Source organism: Seriola dumerili, unplaced genomic scaffold (assembly GCF_002260705.1).
Source record: "Seriola dumerili isolate Sdu_G_001 unplaced genomic scaffold, Sdu_1.0 BDQW01000052.1, whole genome shotgun sequence".
In the NCBI taxonomy this organism is placed as follows: Eukaryota; Metazoa; Chordata; class Actinopteri; order Carangiformes; family Carangidae; genus Seriola; species Seriola dumerili.
The window spans coordinates 15,982,084-16,004,982 of NW_019174307.1; the positions used below are offsets into that span (position 1 = coordinate 15,982,084).

General features: G+C 42.0%; 1 protein-coding gene across 1 annotated transcript in view; it reads right to left on the reverse strand.

Annotated features, from left to right (window-relative positions):
* The window catches only part of LOC111218302 (interleukin-1 receptor accessory protein-like 1-B), a 159,873-nt gene that overhangs the window by 74,974 nt on the left and 62,000 nt on the right, over positions 1–22,899 (reverse strand). The window contains exons 3-5 of the mRNA XM_022740551.1: positions 13,946–14,231; positions 8,279–8,465; positions 6,873–7,026 (exon numbers count right to left, since the gene is read on the reverse strand). Of these exons, the coding sequence (XP_022596272.1) occupies positions 6,873–7,026; positions 8,279–8,465; positions 13,946–14,231 (627 nt within the window). The remainder of the gene's footprint in view (positions 1–6,872; positions 7,027–8,278; positions 8,466–13,945; positions 14,232–22,899) is intronic.

Sequence of the window (22,899 nt, forward strand, 5' to 3'; positions counted from 1 at the left end):
GTATGATCCACAGTCTGGGGCCAGACCATTACAACCTTTACAGATCAGGAGCAGAGCCTCAAAGTCTCTTCTGTAATGGCGAATGGCGTTGTTTAAAAACCGGGTTGATATGATCCTAGTCACGATACAAAAGAGCTGGAACTATTGAATTAATTTACCAGAACTAGTAAATAGGATGTAGCAGTGATCTAGGCTGTGTTTTTGAATCTGACTGGGATAGAAAGCATCACATTTCTTTGGATTCACACTCAGCCAATAAACTCTCTAAACTTTTGCACCCAACACTAGAATTTCCATTTTTTTCTGTTTAACTGCAAGAAGTTTTGAGATATACAGACAATGTCTTTCCAGCAGTTGAACAGCGAGTCAAAAGTGCTCATGTTATCAGCAGATAGTGAAATGTAGAGTTGTGTATCAAACGTCGATTTATGACAAGTAATGTCAAGTGCTCTTCAGCATATTTCACTGCTACAATAAATATCTCATCTCAACTGTGATGCAGCTTTTTAATGAGAGAGGAGCATTCCACTGGTCTCTAAATTATAGGCGTAAAGTATGTCTCTTCCAGATGTGCATTACCAGCCACACAGAGAGAGACTATTGGCCTATACTTCAAAAGGCATCATAAGACAGAATTATAATTTTAATTTCACTCCAGCCCTATATGCCTAGATAATGATTATAACCAGGGACTGAGAGAGTGTGTGTGTGTGTGTGTGTGTGTGCGCGTTGGTGTATGGGTGGAGTGGGGGTAGGTCAGGCAAGATTAATTGTGGGGGATGTAAATTTCATTCGTCACATGCAGATTGGTGTCAATTTTAATTGAATTAAAACAATGTGAACCCTGGCCTGCTCACAGTCTACGAGGACAGCTGGTGAATAGAGATGAAGTGAGTTGGAGAACACTTGAGAGGCGGGAGGAGGGGAGGGGAGGGGGGTGGAGAGGTTAGGGGGCGAGGGAGAGAGACACGGAAAGAGAGAGAGATTAGTTAATGATGAGAGTGATAGTTGACCTTAAAGTAATGAGTCATTCTGCTCCACCCGGCGATGGTAATGCTCGTTTCATGAGTAACTCAGCCACTCATTAAATTTATCGCCTTTAAAAATGTGTGGCTCCATGTGTCCTATAGATATCCTCACACTGGACTTTCTACACAACGAACAGCAGCTTCTGTGCACTGGCACCTTACGGGTGTGATTGATGTACATGTGTGTGCACACAGGTGCATACAGTGTGTAGGTGGAGTCAGGAAAAATCAACTGCTAGACTAACACTTATCTCAGGTGTGATTTTATCATCATCTCCCCAAGGACATGTAGCTGAGACCTGAGTGTTTAGCGTGCACATGACAGGCCGGCACTTTGCAGGCGGCACAGGTGCAGTGCACTCACGCCAGGCTTAAGCATATAGACTCAGAGATGGAGAAGGTTTCGGTCGAGAGCAAACCCATCTCATTTTCTCACCCTGCACCTCTTATCTCGCCCCACTCATTCCGCTTCTCCCTGCTCTCTTGGATAATATCAGCGCTAATCGTTGCCTCTCCATCCATCTAGCCATCTTTAGACCGACAGACAGGAGACCAGACGGAGGAGGTGTGGATGCCAAAGTGTCTCCGCTGACTGCTTCTGCCTCCATCTTCGCCTGCAGTTTCACGTCCGCTGTGGTGAGATTACACCCGGCTGGCCAGGTAAAAGTCAAGCTATCGCCATAATAAATAAATAAGATAAAATAAATAAATCACAGTCCTGCTCACACATGTGCACACAGGCAGTAACATTTTATAAGGTTGTGAAGTGTTCATGCTTCTGAAGGTGACCCTATAGCCAAGGAACCGCAAGGAACCTTTTACTGCGATGAGACGATGTCCTGGATCACCTCCCCACACCTCAGCTCCTCATTACACGCGCAAACAACACTTTTTCTCTCACACACACACACACACACACACACACACACACACACACACACACACACACACACACACACACACACACACACACACACACACACACACAGTGTGCATGTTGTCTCAAATGTGAGATGTAGCCCTGGAGAAGCAAGGGCAATCAGGTTACTGCGAACCTTGATGGATGAATCTTAAGTGTTGGGCGCCTGCTGAAGAATACATTCCGGTACAGTGAGCAGGGACTAAAGCAAGCGCCACATGTAAAATAGACCAAAAACACAGTCACATATTTTATTTTCACACATACACAGTACATATTTATCCACAGTACATAAAGTGAGCTTCCCCCAGCATCACCCCACCCACTACCAGAGGTAGTGTAAGGCAGATGATTCCTTTCCTCCCCTCGATTTCCTCTTGCCCTCTGCATCTCCAATTCACTGTGCCAAATGGTACATTTACATTGGCCATAACCTCAATCACCATGCTTGCAGGCTATGCTGAATGTGCAGACAGACATTTCTACAATGAGGGGATGCAGACAGAGGTATAATGGGAGCAATAGATAGAAACCCACGCCCGAGGCATCCATCAAACCAAACGACTCCATTACAGTAAGTCCGACAGAGGCAAACGGTAATGTGCACTGTGATAAACACTCGGATAATAGTCTGTTTATAGTCCTGGACACACTGTTTCTGCCGAGAAACACTGGCGAAGAATACAGATAAGATACAGGAGCAGCAACTGCTCTATCTTTTTCATTCTTTCTATCTCTTTTCCTCTCTCTCCTTTGCTGTTATCAGTCACTTTCACTCCCTTGTTCTCTTTATCCTTTTCAGCTCTCTCTGTATAATATTTTCCTTCCTACAGAACGCAGAGTGAGCTGCATACATCAGCTGAACAGGGCTTTTATCTGGTGTTACAGTATAGTAGCATTACCATCACAGTGTTGAAATGAGGCCTGGGAGAACCATAAAAATACAATAGAAATGATTCAGATGTTCAGACATATCACGCCAGACACTTGTAGGTATGCATATATAACTTTAGGAAGACAAACACACAAGCACACACACAGAGCGGCCCGCACTGTACATGCATGTATCAGTTAGTCCTGGTTGGGTTGTGGTTTCAGCCGACGCGTTGCTTCTCGTGTCTCTGATAGTAGAAAGGGGGTAAACACAAGAGTAGACTAATCTGACCACGCTCTGTATTCCACAGAGGAACTGGGAAATAGCAAACCTGCTGCTGCTATGAATCAATTATAAGAGTACACAAAAAGGCACTCTCTTTACAGATGGGAGGTTGAGGTGAAGGTCTATGGAGGGGAAAGAGAAAACAAAATCTTTCCATCTGTTGATAATGGTGTTTTTATCCTCAGTACACACCACATCGCTGAACAGACTCTACCTCCTCGCGTCCACATGCTCAGAATGAGATAAGAACATTTAAATGCACCTTGACATAAACGGGAAAGAGCATTAAAAAAAAAGAGGCAAGGAGGGGTCGCTGTTTCTTTTACATTTCTATTAACCTGAGGAGCATCAGCGCTTGATTAAGGCGCTCCTGGATCAGCCTGATCTGGGCGAGTCTGTGTTTATGCCCATAGTTAACCTCTATTACAAGACTGACCTCAGTCCAGATAGTGGCTGCTACTGCTTCAGATGGAGGCTGTTACATGGTGCAGCAGGGTCAGAACAGAAGACCCACACACACACACACACACACACACACCACCACACACACACACACACACACACACACACACACACACACACACTGCCACACCCACACACACATTTGTGACAATCCGGGGTCAAATCAAAGGCCAGTTTCTATTGCACTATATTTAAGATCAGTTAAACTTAATGACCTCCTTCATCCTCTTTGCCTATCAAATAAACTCCAACATTAGCCCTCAGATCTCAGACGGAGTTTGGCCTTTTATGCTTGCCGTCCAGGCAATGTCGGTTTTAACAGGATGTGATAAAGTGTGGGTAATCTCACGCCCACTTGAGGGCATGATGGTGTAGGTTTATTAAAGGAAATGAGCCTATGGTGAGGATGAGCTAATCTAATTCTAGCAGGATACTACAGCACTAAAAAGGAGGTACCCCACTGGTATAGTAATAAGGCAAAATGCAGTGGTAATAGAGCAAGCCGTATTTTTATAGCAGAAGCAGCACAACTGATGACACAGAAGTGGTGACTGAGACAGGCGCATATTGAAAACTGCTGCCAGCAGTTTTCTAATAAATATGGGACACTGGGTCAGTCACATTCAGTCAGTTTACAAGGGGGCATTGAGCATTGTCTTCATTTTGGAAATTTCATGTAAATTATTTCATGTACTTCGAGAGGAGAAACAACTGTGGGATCCCCACATCAACCTGCTGCATTAAAGCTACACAGCATTGCTCCCTGTGTATCAAATAAAATTACTTCCTCCAGTTTGATGACTTATAGACATTTCATTATGCAAAACATGCATCAAAGTATCTACAGACAGTGTGTGGGTGTTTCTCTGTGGCTTGATACTATATGTGTGTACGCAAGCATGACTGAAAGGCATACAAGAAACTATGGGTGGCTTAGGAAGAATGATAAGAACACAGAACAATGGAAAATATGTTCAGAGTGAGAGATAATCAAACGTAAAATTACTTATTGCTTTTATTCTTGCTCGCGGACTCACTCTTGTTCACAGGGTTGATTTTACCCAAAAGCATTCAGTTATATATTTTCTAGTGTTATCGCTCCTATTGTTCAGCCAGGCATTTTGTGGATTCATAACTCACATTGCAGGTAACATGGAGGGCTTTCATACAGACTTGATCAGTGTTTCTTTCTCTTTCTTTATGCCTCTTTCTATATATTCCTCTCCCTTTTCCACTCTCTCCGTCCGTCTGTATCATTAATGTTCACTGTGTATATTTATAACCCAATAAAGTTTTTATGACCATCGTCATTAAAGAACATCGAGGTCATGCTGACAGGCAAACAGACACACAAGGATACAGCCAAAGTACATACAGCATATAGTCAACATGGTATTCACTTGCCAAACATACAAACTGTGTAACACACAATCTAGAACTATGTATTCACATTACAAATAAGTTTAGCTAGCCACACTGAGCTATTCTGGGTAGCTCAAAAGGTAGAAGGGATTTACTTTCTCTTGCTCAAAGAATGAAAACACAGTCACAACATCCCGGTAAAGTAGTCCACAACAAGGCATGTGGAGTACTTTGAGTAAGTGGGATATTCTCTCTGGAAAGACACGCTGCTCCAGAGTTCTCTACATTTTTCAGTGCTGGGAGCACCACAAATTCTATTGATGTCTATTGTATTTGGTAGGTCTGGTAAGTCTTAACAGTATATTACTCAAAACCTGAGCAAAAACAAAAAGAAAGAAATGAACGAGAAACTGCATGGACAGATATAGAGAGGAAATTATTCTTCCCCTGAAATGGGTGAAGTGACCCTTCAAACTGTAGCACAGAACCTCAAAATAGAAAAGGACCTAAGTGCCTAACCCAATGGTACTCTGCTGCTCACACGTTATATGGTGATATTCTTCTCATGCATGTCGTGAGGAATTCTTCTTTTAGGCTCCTTACAGGAAAATGCTGAGCACAGTAATATTCTACTCTGAAGGTAACAGTGATGAAATTAAATCTAGTGCATCTACCTCCTACCTGTCTCACACTTACTGAGTCCCACTGAGGATGAACTGCTGATCCATCAATCACAAGATCAACCAGTCTCAGAGCCACACCTCACAGGATCACATTTTAGCCTCATCCAATAGTAAGCCTTGCTCAGGGTGAGGCATGTATCTTTCTGTTTGATCTTTGTTAGATAGCAAACAGCCTTTGTACCACACACTGCTATCACCCTCATGTCACACGAGAGCAATGACCAGCCACACAAATAAATACTGCACGAGATACTAATCAAATGCTAACACTGGGGGGGGGGTGGGGGCATAACCAAAACACGACAAACACAACACAACATTCACCACACCCATCCACCACATACACGCCACACACCACACAATTGCGAATCCACGGAAAATTGATGTGGGCACTTTTTTGAGCTCACCACCTCTAATCCATTAATCCTAAAGATATATATTTTCATGACACACACCTTCCTCTCAAACAGATGCGATGAGTTTTGTAATTTTTTTTCATATTGGTGGTTGCCATATGATTATCCCAAACTAGAGGTCAAGCAACGCTCATTTCATTTCCTAAAGCATCACTGCACCCAATACGTCCACACTTTTAGGCTTTAATTTTAATGATGTGACCCCAGTGGGCCGAGTGTAATAGGTGGCATCAAAAAAATGTACACTAAAATACAATGAGTTGCACCATCGAAATTGTCTTGAGAGAAAGAAAAGGACAGAAAATAACTGGACTTGACCTTTTCATCAACCCTAATCAGGGCAGTTGACCTGGCACAACAGTCACTCTCATAAAGAACACATGAGGGCATTTATTTATGTGCTCACCTTGCAGGTGTGCAAGGCAAAGACAGAGAGAGAGAGATGGATAGAAACAGAGAGAGCAGACTAAGTGTACTGTAAATCTCCTGACCTTGGTCCTGGCTCTTTAGCTCTCTGTGTGAAGGGGTTTAGCCCATAGCCTTAAATATTTCAACACTGCTTGGTTGGCGGGAAAGTGCTGAGTTAGAAGAAGGGAGAGAAGCCAGGCCACAGCATTCTACCTCCCCCAGCAATTAACAGAGCAGCAGGACACCGCTGCAGTGCTCAGTGGTGTGTGTGTGTGTGTGTGTGTGTGTGTGTGTGTGTATTAGTTACTATCCATTTCTTTCCTGCAAGTACCTTTGACAGTTTCAACTGCTACAGTAAAATTTGTAGACACCTCTAGACACTTCGGCATATACAAAATCACACTTTCTTGTGTTTTTTTCCTCCAAAAAACTTACCAGTTACTGTCAGCTCAGTTGTCCTCCTCACTACAAAACCACCAAACTGGATTTCGCAGGTATAATTCCCAATGTCATCTTCCTTTACTTCCTGGATAGACAGAATGTCTCTCTTCTGGATGATGCTGGCACGCCACTGCTTTGGACGACACTCCTGTGCATTAGAGAAGGACGGGTAGGTCAAATTCAAAACATCAACCCAAAATTCATAATGGATTACATCCACAACATTTCAAATGGTTTGAGCTGGACACAAAAAAAGCTTTCAAATGTCATGTCAAATGTTAAGAAAGTGGATAGAGTGCTAGCGATGCATAGCTTGGCACTCTGACATAAAAATTCCATAAGGTAAAATGAAACGGCTTAGCCATTATCCTACTTATCTGATCAAGATTTATTGCACTGAACTGAATATTCTCTATGCAATACTCCAGTATATCCAGAGAGGACAGAGAATGTTATTTACAGTAGTCTCTGCTGGCAAAATAAGTGTGTTTATGCTGCGTCTGTGTGTGTGTGTGAGTATAAGTATGTGCAGGCACAATGAGTGACTCCATGACATGATCCCCTCTCCAGCCCCCTCGGTGCTATGGTAGGGACAACGATGGCTCGGCGGATTCTATTCCACCATTGCTCCCGGCAACCTTCAAATTCAATCACGGTGGCTCCACAGTCATCCAAATAACTCTGGGTTCCAGGACTCCCAGTCATTACCCAAGCCATAATTGAATTCTGGAAAAACCTAGAGGTCGAGCCCGGCCAGCTAATCTACTGCTGATCTGCCTGTGAATAGTCTGGCCTGAGCCCTTCTCCTGATGCACTATGTTGTCCGCAGGCCGTGCCTGACCTGGGAAAGGCAAGAACCCAGGTGAGGGAGGAGAGGGCGCATGCTGAATAAAGATCAGGGACGAGGTGTATTTGGAGGACATCCACTCATTCCTCAGGGCAAAGAGTGACATTGTACAATTTTCTCCTCATACAAGATTTGTGTTGATTATGAAAGCCACCTCTGCTCACTACTTATTCTCTTGACTATAACTATGACTCCGACGGTGGCACAAAGCAAACATAGCAAACATAGCTTATGTAATTCATTGTCATCATTTGCATCCATACATAATCTGCCTAAGTGATCTGGAACCAAGTTTCCAACAAGGCTTTTAAACATAATCAGCCAAGAAATTAGATGAAAACAAACCAATGAACCATTAAAGAATATTTCTCGGTTGTATAATCACAAAGACAGATGCCCCCCTTATTACTTTTGCCTGACACATAGCAAATACAAGTATTCAAGACATACAAAAAACACTGAACAGTGAACCTTCACGCAAATGTACAAATAATACACAAACCAAGAAGAGATACAATCACACATTAACTGCTCGGTCAGAGAGAAAGCCCACCTTGTACCAGGTGATGTCCAGCTCTTTGCCAGGTTCAACATAGTCATCTATGTCAGGGCAGAGAATGTCTTTACTCTTGCTGAGCTCAGCCTTCTCAGTTCTTCTCATGTTGGAGTTGTAGCACAGATTTGTGTCATTTTCCGCCACAGTCAGAGACATGGACACCTTCATGCAGTATGTTGAGTTCCTGTGGGCAGAGAACAAGAACACTTTACTTGTCTGATAGTGGGAGTTCACTGAGAAAGCACCATTAAACAGTACAGATGTTACATAATAGAAAGCAAGACAGATAAAAGACTTTCTTAATCATGTTCATTCACACAAACAAAAAACACTGATACTCTTACTACATATTGTCAAACAAGTGTAATTTTATGTTCACTCCCTTTGATACCCTTTCAGTTATTTGTATCCTATTCCATCCCTCTTCTGTCTCCCTCCTCCTCTCATGTTTGTGGGGTTAGCAATAATGACGTGTTCAGCAGCTTTACCGAGTCAATGACTCACGCTCACGACCATTATTGGATTTATGGGGGGAGTCAGCCGGGCCTGGGAATGCTAATCAGAGAAGAGACAAACGCTGAGAGGGCCTCACGACATGAAGGATGGGAAAGCTGCTTGGTCATCACAAGGAGTTGGTCCCCACTGCACATCCTCCCTCGTCTCCCGGCAACCGTGAGCACACTTCACCTCTGATGCACACAAGCTGGCAGAGGTGAAGGATGCCTCTCTCTCTCTCTCTGTTATCAATGTTGTCGTAATCATCATCATTAACCACCATCAGCCACCATCATTTCAGCCCCTGTCACCACTGACACAATGCCATCCCATTGCACTCGCCTCCCCAAAAGTGACTGTGACAATGTGTTCCCTTCCAAACTTACACAACATGGCCAAAAGTATAAGGATCCCCACACAAAGTATGTTGACATCTTTGCTGCTTTGACAGCCTCAACTCTTTTGGGGAAAGTTTTTCCACTGAATTTTGGTGCTGACATTTGCTCTCTTTCAGCCTCAAAAGCTTTACTGACAATGGCCCCTGATGTCCTGGCTTGCAGCAGGTGTCCCAGTTTATTCCACACTTCCACCTCACTCGCACTGAGGTCAGGGCTCTGTCATGTCAAACTTAGAAAACCATTTCCTTATGGATCTCACTTAGTACATTGGGGACTTTGTCATGTTGAAACAGAAGAGGGCCATCTTATTTCCGAATTATTGTTACAAAAGTGGAAGCATACTGTGAGTAGGTGTAGCATTAAAAGAGGCTATTTGTAAGTTTCCTCTGCTGCCGAACGTTGTTTCTTGCTGGGGCAGGTGGTGATGATTGTTGCTTGACAGGAGCTTCGGCCATTGTTGTGTTTACGAGACAAGAAGTTTTAATATGCCCTCTGAGCAGCACTATGTCTTCAGGGCAGATGGGCTACAGTGAACTGCTATCGGATATTAATCAGATGGGCCACGGTTAGCTAACCCTCACCCTTCAGTAGAAGAAAAGAGTTAACATTGGTGTTGCTTTCCACCACTGTAGACAGTTCCTGATGAGAAGGAATGAATGAAGGAATGAAGGAATGAAGTTTGATGCTGAACTCACAATGTTTCCTCTACACTGGTCAGTAAAGAGCTGTTAATGCCGCAGGCTATGTAGTAACAGCAGAACTTAAACATCGCTCCTTTAAGATTGCCCTTAATTGGAAGTGAGAGGCCTTACCCAAACCATGAACATCAGACCTAGACTAAGACTACTTTTATAATGTAAGTCTGTCTGCGTTTTTAACCTCTGTCTCCTGGCCCAGCCTGACTGTGATCTGACTAGGTCAGCCAGTTGGTTGGTCAAAATGGGAAGCTGTGCGTAAAGCCATATGGGCTTTCATTTCATTTCATTACATTACATTTACGGCTTGCCAGATGCTCCCATTCACTGTAAATGACAGGGTTTCATATGATCTACTCAGGTTATTGAAGCAATAAGGGAGTCACCCTCTCTCGTATAAACACCTCTGACCCCCTGGGGCCATAAAACACAGATGCAGACACACACACGTGTGTGCACACACACATGCTAAAGAGACAAATGCTGCTGTGCGCAGCTGTGGAAGACTGTAAAGATAGCAATGAGGGGAGCAGAAGCAGAATAGCAACTGAGAATGAGATAAAGAAGATGCTATATAGGTCTACTACATAGAAGATGACTAAAAGGGCATCTGGAAAATGCTGTAGGAAGCAAAAGTACGATGCAAGATATTGCAACAGAGTTATGCCCTCTTGGTGCTGAAATCTAACATTATCGACTCAATGCCTCCTATCTAGAGGGAACAGAGTGGGAAGATGCGATGCTGTAGGCTTACAAAGTACACTTGGACAATATATTTAGTTAAAGAAAAAATACAACCATGCAAGCACACAGTCACTGATACGCATGTGGACACATAACATGCACATGTTGGCAAATTTCCCCACCTACAAAATCAACCCACAGAACACCAACCCGCTTGTTAACATAACGGGGGGGTGATCAGAAATGACCTCTCACAGTAGTGCACCTGAGCCACTGAAGTCTCCAGGGAGCTGATAGGAGACATCTCTAATGTTTAAATATTCACAGCCGGCACCCTGTGGCATTGTGGGAAGGTGTCAGCGGTGCAGCTTGATTGATGGACAGCCGGGGGTCAATGCACAGTCCTGCGGTGTCTTTCACGTCTGTCACATTCTATTTGAGTGTAGCTGGTTATTAGTTGCAGATATTAGTCTGCGGCTCACGTTAGCCGTAATTCTCCAAATATTATCCCACCGTTGGATAATGTAATCATGGGAAGGAAATACACACGGTGTCAGCCACTCCAGAACACAGACTCATTACTAGAATTAATATAAAATAATTTATCCGGTGAAACATAGAGAGACTGTGGCGGTGTGTGTGTGTGTGTGTGTGTGTGTGTGTGTACGTGTGTGTGTTTGTGAAAGAGCAAAGAAGACTTGTGTGAGAAGACAGAGGAAAGGACAGGCGGAGGAAAGAGAGGCAGAGAAAGAGCAAAGAAAAAGAGAGAGAAAGCCAGAGGAAGCACACGGAGATTGATGTGTAAATGAAGTCACCTTCACATGAAAACTAGCGATTAGACTTAAATTTCCAGACCGAGAAGGACAAAGATAACTATTCACACGCATGCACACAAAGAACGTACGCATACGCAGCACAGAAAGACACACACTTCAGTGAATCGGTGTGCCTCCATATCTCTTTCTGAGAAAAACATCTGGAGGGCGGCAGTAGAAAGCTGAACTTAACACAGAGGGATTTACCTACATTTATAGACATTACGCAACATGACCAGAGCTACTGGAAACTATCCTGCCATACATTAAGTGCAGTCAGAAGGCATTAGGGCATTGACACATTTTTAGTGTGTTGGCTTTTTGTACTTCAGCGATCACTGGATTTGAAATGAAACAATCCCTAGGACTTTAGAGTGCAGACTATCAGCTTTAATATGAGGGCGTTTACATCAAGATTAGCTTTAACTGTGATACAATGAAATCATTGAAGTAAAAACTGCAGTCATTATCGCTTCTAAATGGATCGTTGCCATCACTACCCCCAAATTTCTGGTATGCATTCTTCACGTTACCCATGCTGAAATCAAAAGCATCCTAATCTGATCAATTACAGTGTGCTTAAAATATCTATGTATGTAGCCTTGGCATGTAGATTCATTTCTGAGGCAGTGTATTAGGTCCTGCATCATCCTTGGCAATTTGACCAGGGATGGGGGGCCCATAAGCTAATCCACATGTTTATTATTGCAACCATGATGACAAATGCCTGGTACACCTGCTGCCGTAGGGGTGCCATTTTAGCCCTTACGGGTTACATCAGAGCGTCTGGAAAAGTACCATAGTGCCAGTGGCACTTTATGTTTTAAATTGCATGTAATAATGATGAGATTTTTACAACCGAGTAACTCATTATGCTTTTGAATTGTTATACCCACTGAGCTGCAGTTTATTAGGTACATATTAAGTATATCAAATACCAAACCATTACACCAGCCCTGCAATAAAGCACTAACATTACAAATTTTATATATCCAATCATCTTACAGAGGTGTTGATTCAACTCTCTGGTCATATGGTTGTGTAATGTTTGTCCATCACCAGTAATGTCATTGGGGGTGGTTTTCACATTAGGTGTAATTCAGATGTCTACGGTATGGATAAATGAAGGTCTGCTGCATGTACTGTATGAAATCCAACTGGGGCAAAGAGAAGATGAAGGCATATTTTTCCTGTCTTTGCCTGCGGGGAGTTTCAGGGGAGAGCGGTTGGGTCATATGTGCTAAAATGTGTGACTCAAAAGCTTACTCCCTAACAAAAAGAGAATTGATTTCAGCACAGAGGCAAATCTCTCGCAGTGTTCTGATTAGGGTATCTGAGCGGTTTGAAATCCCCCAAGCTCAACACGAGCAGGCTGAGAAACACAGACCTGGGGGCACTTCTTACAACTGTAGGGCTCTACAGAATTACAGCACGCCCTGAATTTCAAACACAACACTTGAATAGGAACACGGCCTTGTTAGAAGAAATGGTCAATAATCAAAGTCAAGCTTAATTTACAGTAAGACAGCATTACAAAGTATTTGTGCCAGATTAGTCCTACAAAGTGTGTGTTCATGAAATACAGGCTGGGATATCACTGCACACAAGCACCCCCCCCCCCCCAGGCACACTCAATGTATCCTGCGAGCATCTCAGGGTCTTTAAAAGGCCTTTAACTGGGTTTATTAAAAAACCTCTCTGAAATGAAGAGCTGCAATGAGCCGTTTATTGAGGGATGTTCTCCACTGTAAAGGTTAATAAGTTTCTGCCACATAATTATGCATCTTGTATTAGTAAGAGTTTCTCTGCAACGGTTCACTTAAGTGAGTGTGTATATGTGGGTGTTTGTGTTTGTGCTTGAGTTTGTACTCTGTTGTCTGTCTTTGTGGTTACATCTACCTTTGCCATATCACAAAAGGTATGTTTATATGGAGCCTAATAATCTGATTATAATCGGTTTAAAAGCCCAAACAGAGTAAAAATGTTTCATATAAAAACCTCAAATTTAAACCTTTTCATAAAACGAACAAAAGAAAAAATTGTACAACGTAACCAATTTAACTTGATTAGTTTACTGCGCTTCAACATTTTGAGAAACATAGTTATTTGTTTTCTTTGTGTAAGTTAAGTAAGAGGATTACTACTCCTCTCATATATACTCACATGTCTTTTTATGAAGTACAGAGCAAAAGCTGGATGGCAATTAGCCTGGCTTAGCATAAAGTACAAACTTTTATGGGGCGCTCTGTGTTGAAACTATTTCATCGATTCTTCTCATCACCTTCAACCAAAAATTGTCGTTTTTACATTTTTGTGTACAGATTCCATATTGTTACACCATGTTCATTAGAAAGTGTTAGAGGTGCAGGTAGGTGTGTTTTTGAACTTTCCAGAGAGCAAAGGGAGCTACTTCCCCCTGACTCCAGTCTTCATGCTAAATTAAGCTGTCCTCAGGCTCCAGCTCTATACGTAACGCACAAACAAGTGAGTGGTATTAGTTTTATCATCTAAATCCCTGTAATAAACGTTTGAGAAAAATCATCATCCCTAGTAATTTCTGCTTTTCCCTCCTCCTACCGTAAGACACAGGAGTAGAGGCCCACGTCCTGGAGGTCAGCAGGTCTGAACCAGATGGCATCCTCCTCCTTGCTCATGCGCACCCCGTCGAAAGAGATGGGCTCCTCGAAGTCGCTGTGGCCAAGGCCAGAGCTGCGGTACCACATGAGGCTGAGGCCCACACTCTGCGCCTGGCTGTAGTTAGCCCGGATGTAACCATAGAACAGAGCGCACTTCAGCCGCACCGGCTCGCCCTGCAGCACCCGGTACTTAAGGTAGTCCACTGACCAGTCTGTACAGCCGTCCACTGCAGAGAAACACAAACAGAAAGACACACAGTCAATAACACATTACAAGGGGGTGAGAGAAAATAATAAAATTTGAATGTAATATGAATGAGCACATATAGCACTGGTTACAGTGTGATTACAGCACATATAAAGAAATATTAAATTTCCAGCAAAACAATACAGCAATATTATGCATCTTCAAGTTATTTTACAAGAACATATGAGAGGGATGAAGATTACCAGGTAATAAACCACCCACAATAATCCTCTTCTTACTTATTAGAAAACACTCTGTAAAATAGCTTTATTTGTAATGAGACACTAAGCTCTTTACAGTATACAAGTAGAATACTGCATGGAGATACAATGCATGGATATTAATGTAGTTCAGTTCTTTTGCCCAATATTGTGCTGAGTTTTATTGTATTTGAGCTTTTGGGTGATTGCAGTTTTACAGTGGTGGATCCATCTCCTCTCCCCTGTTGTTGTCTTGACGCTGCTCACACATTCAGGGCATGTGAACAACCTTTGGCTCTGCAGAGACAGCTTAGACGCTCTCCTGCAGTATCCAGACATGCAACCACTGTGACATTTGGGAATGAACTGTAAAATATCTCCATAAATGATGTCAGGCTCCTCCAAGTGCTGAGGATGCAGCACAGCTCCGGTGTCACAGAGTGCAAGGCTAGTTCATTAACTGGGAATACGTCTCAAGCCCTTCAAACATGGCATGTTCCTTGTCTAACAGATATTTTTCCTAAGGCTCTTTGTCTCACAGTTTTTTGTCCAGAGCTAACAGGTTAACTCAGCTAGCATCCAATTCATGCGTACTACATGCTACTCTACCCTGACTGGACTGAGATAGATTGGCCTAGATGTCCAACTAGGTTAGTGTGCATACTACAGTGAAAGTCGAGTAGCTCATTTGATATAAAAAGAGATAAAATCACAAGATAACACATGTAATACAGATGGAAACTGTATCTCCCAGCCTAATTTGTGAAATATATACTTCAGTTGCTACAGTATAACAAAGTGCAGAGGAGAAAAAGGGTGGCTAAAAGGACATTTGACAAAAAACAAAGACACTGGCACAGCCCCTCAGGCACACTTCTCTGCTCTGGATCAAGCAAGCAGATCTCACTCAGTTCCCAAGCTACCGAAAGTTAACCCATGGCCAGCTATCAGTCTCTGACTAATTATCTACCATTTGTTTATCCAGCAGGTGTATATTAGAGAGTACATGTGGGTGCATGCGTAACCGGAGAGCTTGAGAGAGAGAGAAGTGGTGATGGTATGGTGAGATAAAGTAATAAGAACCCTGCTGTGTGCCAGTCTGTGAGTGATACAGAGCCTCATGGGGACAGCTATGCTTGTAATTAATACTCTTAATTACCAGGGAAGTAATGTGTGTCTTTCTGTGTGTGTATGTGTGTGTGTGTGTGTGTGTGTGTGGTTCCATGAGTGTGCATTCCCTATACGAATGGCTGTGTGCCTAATTATGTCTGTTAATTACCAGTAGGCTTATCCACAAATATGTGTGTGTGCTTACATTCGAATTTGTGAGAAACACAAAGCGTGTGTGCGTGTGCGGGGTGAAATGTGTGAAACCCTAATTATCGCTCCTAATAATGAGAGCAGAGCCCCCATAGATGCAAACACTCACGCTCATATGTGTTCACATGCATTCCTCGCAACTTCAAACTTGATCGATCAACTGTTGAGCAGCTAACTGATGAAAACTATTAACGGTGTAAGTACTGCAGATAAACCTGTTTGTCAATAGAGATATATTTTTTCAAAATAAGAAAAAAATAAAACAACATTTTCCATAATTTTTTCAGAAAAAAAAACTCAATCCACTCACATTTTGTGCATTTATCCTCTTTGAACAACAACTACTACTTCTCTTACATTAGTGTGAATTTCCACTGAAGGCAGCAGGTAACTTCTCTGCCCTCTCTGCATATCAATCAGCTAATCAGCAGGGACAGTGGAGGCTTCATTCAGCCTTTTCTTCATTCACCCTCTACACCTCTAATGGATATGACCTCTGCCTCTCTCCCTCACACACTCCATTTCTACCCTCTCTGCCACAACAAAAACAGATTATTCTAATGAGCTTGTATCCTCCGCGATGAAAAAACATTACATTCAGTGGGAGACTGTCCTGCTGTACAAAAAAAAAGAAAAAAAAAGAGCCTATATGTCGTCGGTGCAAGCCGCTCATTACGACCTTGTTGAGTGACCTCTAGTGACCGTGAACATAGTAATGATAATGGGAGCAAAGAAAGGGGCATTTTTGTGCCTGAACCTAACCAAACGGTGACTGTTCCACAACTTTAATCATGTTTTTATTATTGTTACAGTGACGTTGGAGGCCCTACCCTCAAAGGTTGTAATCCAAGGGACAAGCGACCTTTACAGTTGTTTAAGTTGGAGTTGTCAGTGGCAGTGGTGTGCTGTCCGAGAAACAAACTCCACAGGCACGAGGGTATGGACACCTTTCATTCCTAACAGACCTCCCCAATGGGAGTTACCTAATATGGTGGCCTTTTGTGAGGGGAAACCATATTTATGTCTGGAACTTAAAACGGTTTTATCAACTCAATTAGAGGCTGACATTTCCCTCATCCCCACGCTGGGCTGGAAAATCAATGCTTCCTGCTGGAGGAATACTGCAGTCCCCACCTCACTCCTTCTGCTGACAACAGATTCTCTCTCTCTCTCTCACACACACTCTCACACACACTCTCACACACTCTCACACACACACACACACACACACACACACACACACACACACAGACACACACAGACACACACAGAGGATCTCTTTGGTTTCCTCCCTGCACCTCTGGGACATCACACCTTTGTAGCGATTTTGTTCAGCCACTCTTAGACAAGCCCGTAGTGTAAAGGATGTTTTCCATATGGACACATTCCCACGTGGCTGTCAGACCGGGGGAAACTGACCTCTGCTCCACTGAATCTTACTGCAGCACTGTAAGCTGCAGCACTCCTTCACTGGCCACTGCTGCTCTGCTGCTGATGCCCTAACACTGCTACATCACATGACGTGTAGGGCATATGTATGGCTGGTGCAAGGAAGCAGCAAGGAGAGAATGTCAAGCTATAGGATATATGTGTGTGTGTGTGTGTGTATGTGTGTGTGTGTGTGTGTCTCATAGAAAACCTTATTACTTTCTTCACCGCGGCAGACCTGTCCGTCTTAGTGTGACACTAAAGCAAGGCAATAAATACAGACCCCTGAGCTAGAATAAATTTACCCACATTCATGCATAAACACCCATGGAATCACACAAACAAGCAAATACACACTTGCAACAACCCAATGCACACACACACATACACGCAGTGGGCTACTGCTTTTGTTCCCCGCATAATCAAATTCCCATTATCCTTTCACAACAGTATATCACTCCAGTCTGCCTTGCTCTCCTACTTACATGTCTCTCACTCGCTCTCATGACGCTCTCAGTGGTCGGCCTCCTCTCTCATCACTACCTGCTCTCCTAATGAAGTGTAATTATCAGATGTTGGGTGGGCGGCAGGGTTCTCACAGGCCATGAAGACATTCAGTGATCTATATGTGGGTAAGGACTCTTAATAACTTTCTGTCTCTCTCATTCTCTTTCTCTCCTCCTTAGTTTACACCCACTCTGCATACGTGACTCCATCATTATCTCCCTATCCAGCCGACTCGATCCCTCTAACTTGGCTTGGTTGACGATTTTCGTCCTCCGTGGCCTATCTTGTTTTTTTCTAACTGATTTCTAGAACAATGCTGTTCATTGTTCTGTATTATTCTGTAGAATTTACTTTCATATGAAACAAACCTTTACCTTACACAACAAACAACAAACAACAACAAACTTGTACAACCAGCAACACTGGAGGCAAAGAAATTACCAACATTTTCCACTATGGAATTTCACCAATGTATTCTTGGCACACTATGGATCACCATGATTTTCTGGCCCCACAAGTGCAGGTATTGTGGGTAAGAGCCGCGTAGACCTCTCAAGGTAATCTTGCAGAATCTATAGTATATGGTTCACTGCGCTACTAAGCCCTATAATCACCACCTATCTTCTGGCCAATTACATATGACTCTCCTGTGCTGAAGACTTGACTATTGTAAGTGCACTGCAATGTGACAACGCATGATGACTAGATATTCAGAGAAGTAAATGCGCAACAAAACATTCCTGCATTAGTCTTCAAAATTGGCTCAGGAATCTTCTTCTCTGTTGGGCTCATTACCTTTCAACCTCAGTCTACCTCTCTCTACTTCAGCCTCAAAACTAATTAATCAAGGATCAACACAGCTAACTACAACCTGAGACGTACCCTGTAGCAGTAGAGTCCCGGCTGTCTCTGGAAATCACTGGCTTTGTCTTTTGAGCCAACAGTTCCACTGTGTCCCTGTGTGTGCCCTGACTCTGAGTCTTTCTTGTGAGGCTGAGGCTTGTTGGTATCGCATTAAAGGTAGGTGTTTAAAGCACCTAACCTCCTGCGTTACTTAAAAATGCGTTTCCTTCCATCTGTCTCGACATGGATTTTCAATCTGCACATGGAAAGACTAACTAATTCTAAAAAAAAGATTAAAAAAAAGAAAAAAAGACTTGGCTGAGGTTGAAAAAGGTGTGTCGATAAAAACCAAACATGTCATGGTAAATAAATTGTGACATACATGAAGTGTGTGACTTAAACATAACTCTAGCTTGAGTACACAGATAAAGAGACTGTAACATCCCTCAAATTTTACATGAAACAAACATTAATGCTATATTTCCATACCATTCTCCATGTTTTTCTAGTGTTTGACTGGGCTTGTCAAATGGTTTAATGGCACCTGAGAGGGGAACCAGCACCATCAACCGTATATCTCGATGCACCAACTCCTAATATTTATATAACACTTGTTGAAGGAAATGTGGATCAATTCACATTTTCTTAAAATCCGTGCTACATTTGTATGGAAATTGGAAAAGAAACTTGCGTTAAGGAACTGACCATGTAATAGTAACAGTAACTATAGTAATAGTAGGGATTTTCAGGTTATTATGGCTGTGTTGATGTGATTGGACATTACTAGTCAGCTGAGAGCCACAGCTGTGAATGAGTCAATGATTGTGAATCATGAATGAAACATTTGATGCTAATCAGCAAATGCAATCAGTGCTCTGCCTGAACTAACAAAATGCTTCATTCATTTTGTCCTATGTTTGTTTTAGTTCTGGTTTTGTTTCCTACAAAAATGTATTATATATTTCTCATGAACATAATCATTCTTAGTCCAAATCACGAAGCTCATAAACAGGACAGTCAGATCCATTTATATAAGCGCTTCCGTGTTAATTGTCAATTGATTCAGCTCAGAAAAAAAAAAAAAATTGTGCAAGCTCAGTTACAGGCTGAGGCCTTTGAAGTTGGTGAGGAAAATCTGCTTCTGCGTCAGCCATCTTTGTTGACTAGGATCCACAGCACTAGAACTAACTCAGTTTATGTAGCCTGTTCCTGTTAAACCGAGATCTGGTTTAACAAGGTCTGAATTAACATTAACACCAGACCTTTTCTGCATGTGTGTTTATGAGTTTGTGAAGTCTACATTATTACTAAAAACACATACAGTATATGTTTTTACTGAAGTATGACTGTGTGTCAGAGACACTTGCTCTCTTCTTTCCTGTCTTTCTCCTTGTCTTTGTAACTACTATAAGAAACTTGATATGTGTCTTTTTAATCTCTCCCTCTGTGCTGTGCCACTCCATATTTCTGTTTCGACATCCATCTCTTTCACTGACAGTTCACCATTGTTCATTTATATGCAAATGCGGACCAATACAGATAATTTCTCACTACCTTTGCTGTTTATCCAAAAAACAGAGTTAGAGTGGAAACAGGACTCTAGTTGATATAAATCTGCCTTCCTCTTTGTCTTTCTCTTTCTGTCATGACGACTTTAAATCAATGATTTCCCAAATCACGTATTTGATATTGTCAACATGGTACAATAGGTAAATATTTTATCCTTCTTTTTATACTTTCAACTGTTTTCACATCAAATGATTTTAATGTCACTAATTATTCATTTGTTTTTTTCCCTACAGCAGGAGTGTTTCAGGCGGCGGCACCCTGATATTTTGGGGCTGTTCAAGCAAGTGAATTTCGTCTTTTCTGCATCCAAGCAAATCCAATTTCCTAAAAAGGTTTCCTGAAATCATGTTACATCCCGATCGCCGATTACTTAAAGGCAAGTTCGCAAGGAGGAGAATCATGAGGGCAGGTGAAGCAGTGCAGGCGTCACCTGATTATTACAGGCTGTTAAAAAGTAATAATTCATGTTACCAATGAGAAGTCAGGGCTGAAAGTCATGTTCAACCACAAGAAGTGGAAGGGACCAGTGATGGAGAGGATCAGAGTCAGAGTGCAGGACAGAATGAGGAGTCAAGGTGAGGGTATTCAGTTGCCACGTCATTAGGTGCGTTTGAGGCCGTTTAATGTCACTTTTTATAGTCACATCTTCCCCAAAGACATTTTAAAATACAAATCCTCCTGAGGCCTGGAATAATTAAAGTTTGTGTATTTTAGATATTATTAGATAAAGACAACAATGGCAGAAAAAACGTCAAAGTATTACTCAGTAAAATTTCAAAAACATACTCCGTTATTGTGGACTGTGGTGCAGTGTTTGTCTTTCCTCACTGTAAAATAATCAGACAGAATTTTGGAAGAAAACATAAACAATATTTTCATTCTTGATCTGTTGATTATCATTTTTCCAATTCATCATTCAATTTAGCCTTTAAAATGCCATGGCACTCACACACACTCTGAGTCATTACCCTGTCAAATCTGAACACACAGCCAAGTCATGGTACATACATTTCTAGATTCAGTGTGACTTACACTTCCTGAGGATATCATCATCCCTGATGACCACGTCCCACAAACAAACGTCCACATATCCGCTTAGAAATCATGGAGAAAAGCTGCTCTGCATATAACTCCAGATCACGCCAGAGAATGATAACGTTTTAAAATTTTCTTCAGTATCAAAGTAATCCAGTAAAAGCTGCCTGTACATCCATGCGTACACTGCAAACACAAACAGCTAATAGCTAATTCGGGATATTTTTTAACGGTGCCTGGTTGCCAAAATGTTAAAAAGAAATAGGCTAAAAAAAAAATGAGACTCAGGGTGCAGCCCACAGCCGAACTATTGACTCCATGGCAACACTCCTTTACATCTCCTTAAAGGCCTTAAATTGCAGTAACTGTAGTTTCAACACGTAGAGCGTTTTATCCCCTAAATAGAAGCAAGACAAAGAATAATAATAGGTGTTAGGGAGTGAGCTATAAAATCAATTTGACCTCTGACTATAACTGCCCATTTTGCTCTGATAATATCCCAGTACCATTCACGTTCTTGTAGTGTCCTATTACCTCAATCTTTTGGAAATGTGTTACTTCCACTTTGGCTGATTTACCAGTATTACAATTATCATTATGTTCTAGACTCTGGCTTCCGTCTGTAACAACAAATCTTTCACTTGCTGAGCAAAGCACGCTATTTTCTGGCTTTACCACTACTGTCAATAATATAGTTTTATTCCCGATTTTAACACAACAAAACAGTCGCTTTTTGTGAACGCTATATGTGTCACTACAAGGTTAAATAAGACCCACCCTCAGACTGTACGAGTAAATGTATAATAATGAACCTTCTTCGTGTATGCTGTAATAGCTATATGCGCTAGTGGCTGTATTTCGGTGTCCACTTTCTTTTTGTCTTCTTCGGTTTATTTATTCAGATTTTATTTTTTTCTCAGTTGTTGCTCTATATTGTTTCTATTGTGCCTCTGGTGTTTGGAGTTAAGTGGAAAATACAACTAAAATGATCACAACAATAAAACAAAGACAATGAATAGCTTATCACTGCTTCTATGTTCCTTCAGGCCATTTTCCTCATTCATTTCTACTCAGAAATATATCCTGTCCATACCTGTTTGTGTGTGTGAGTGTGTCCACATTAGTACGACACACTCATCATATCCTACTGTATGCAAATGAAATCAGAGCTTCCACTTCTCCTCATCTTGCTTTGTTATTTTTTCCTCCTGAAATTATTTCTATGCATAGACCGTAAATTGTGCTGTAATGCACAACAGTGTTACGTTAAACCACTGAACCTGCACCTGAGGACCACAGAATAGGATATAGGAACAATAGGGAAATGAAGTAAATCTAATTTCTGGCAGTAGATGTTGACATTTACATACATATTGGCAGAGTAATTTCAAAGGCAGGATGAAGCTTTGAGAGATAAACCAAGAACAATACCTAAAACTGAAGCAAATCCTCAACAGTGAGATTTAAACCACACAGTCTAAGCAGGTGTTCAGAAGGAAACTGCAGGCAAATGTATCTGTGGCTAAAACTGCTACAAAAAGTAAAACAGGATGGAATCCATAAGTCTACACACAGACTACAGTATTAAAAGTAATTTACAGGCGAATCAAACAAACTTTCAAGTTTGCCTGAAGGTGACAGTCCTGTTTCTATTGTTTCATATGGAAACCAGGGTGGGTTTGTTGCCCTTGACCAAGTTCAGCTCACTCAGATCCTTTTAATAACTCTCCAATTGACTTCAAATTA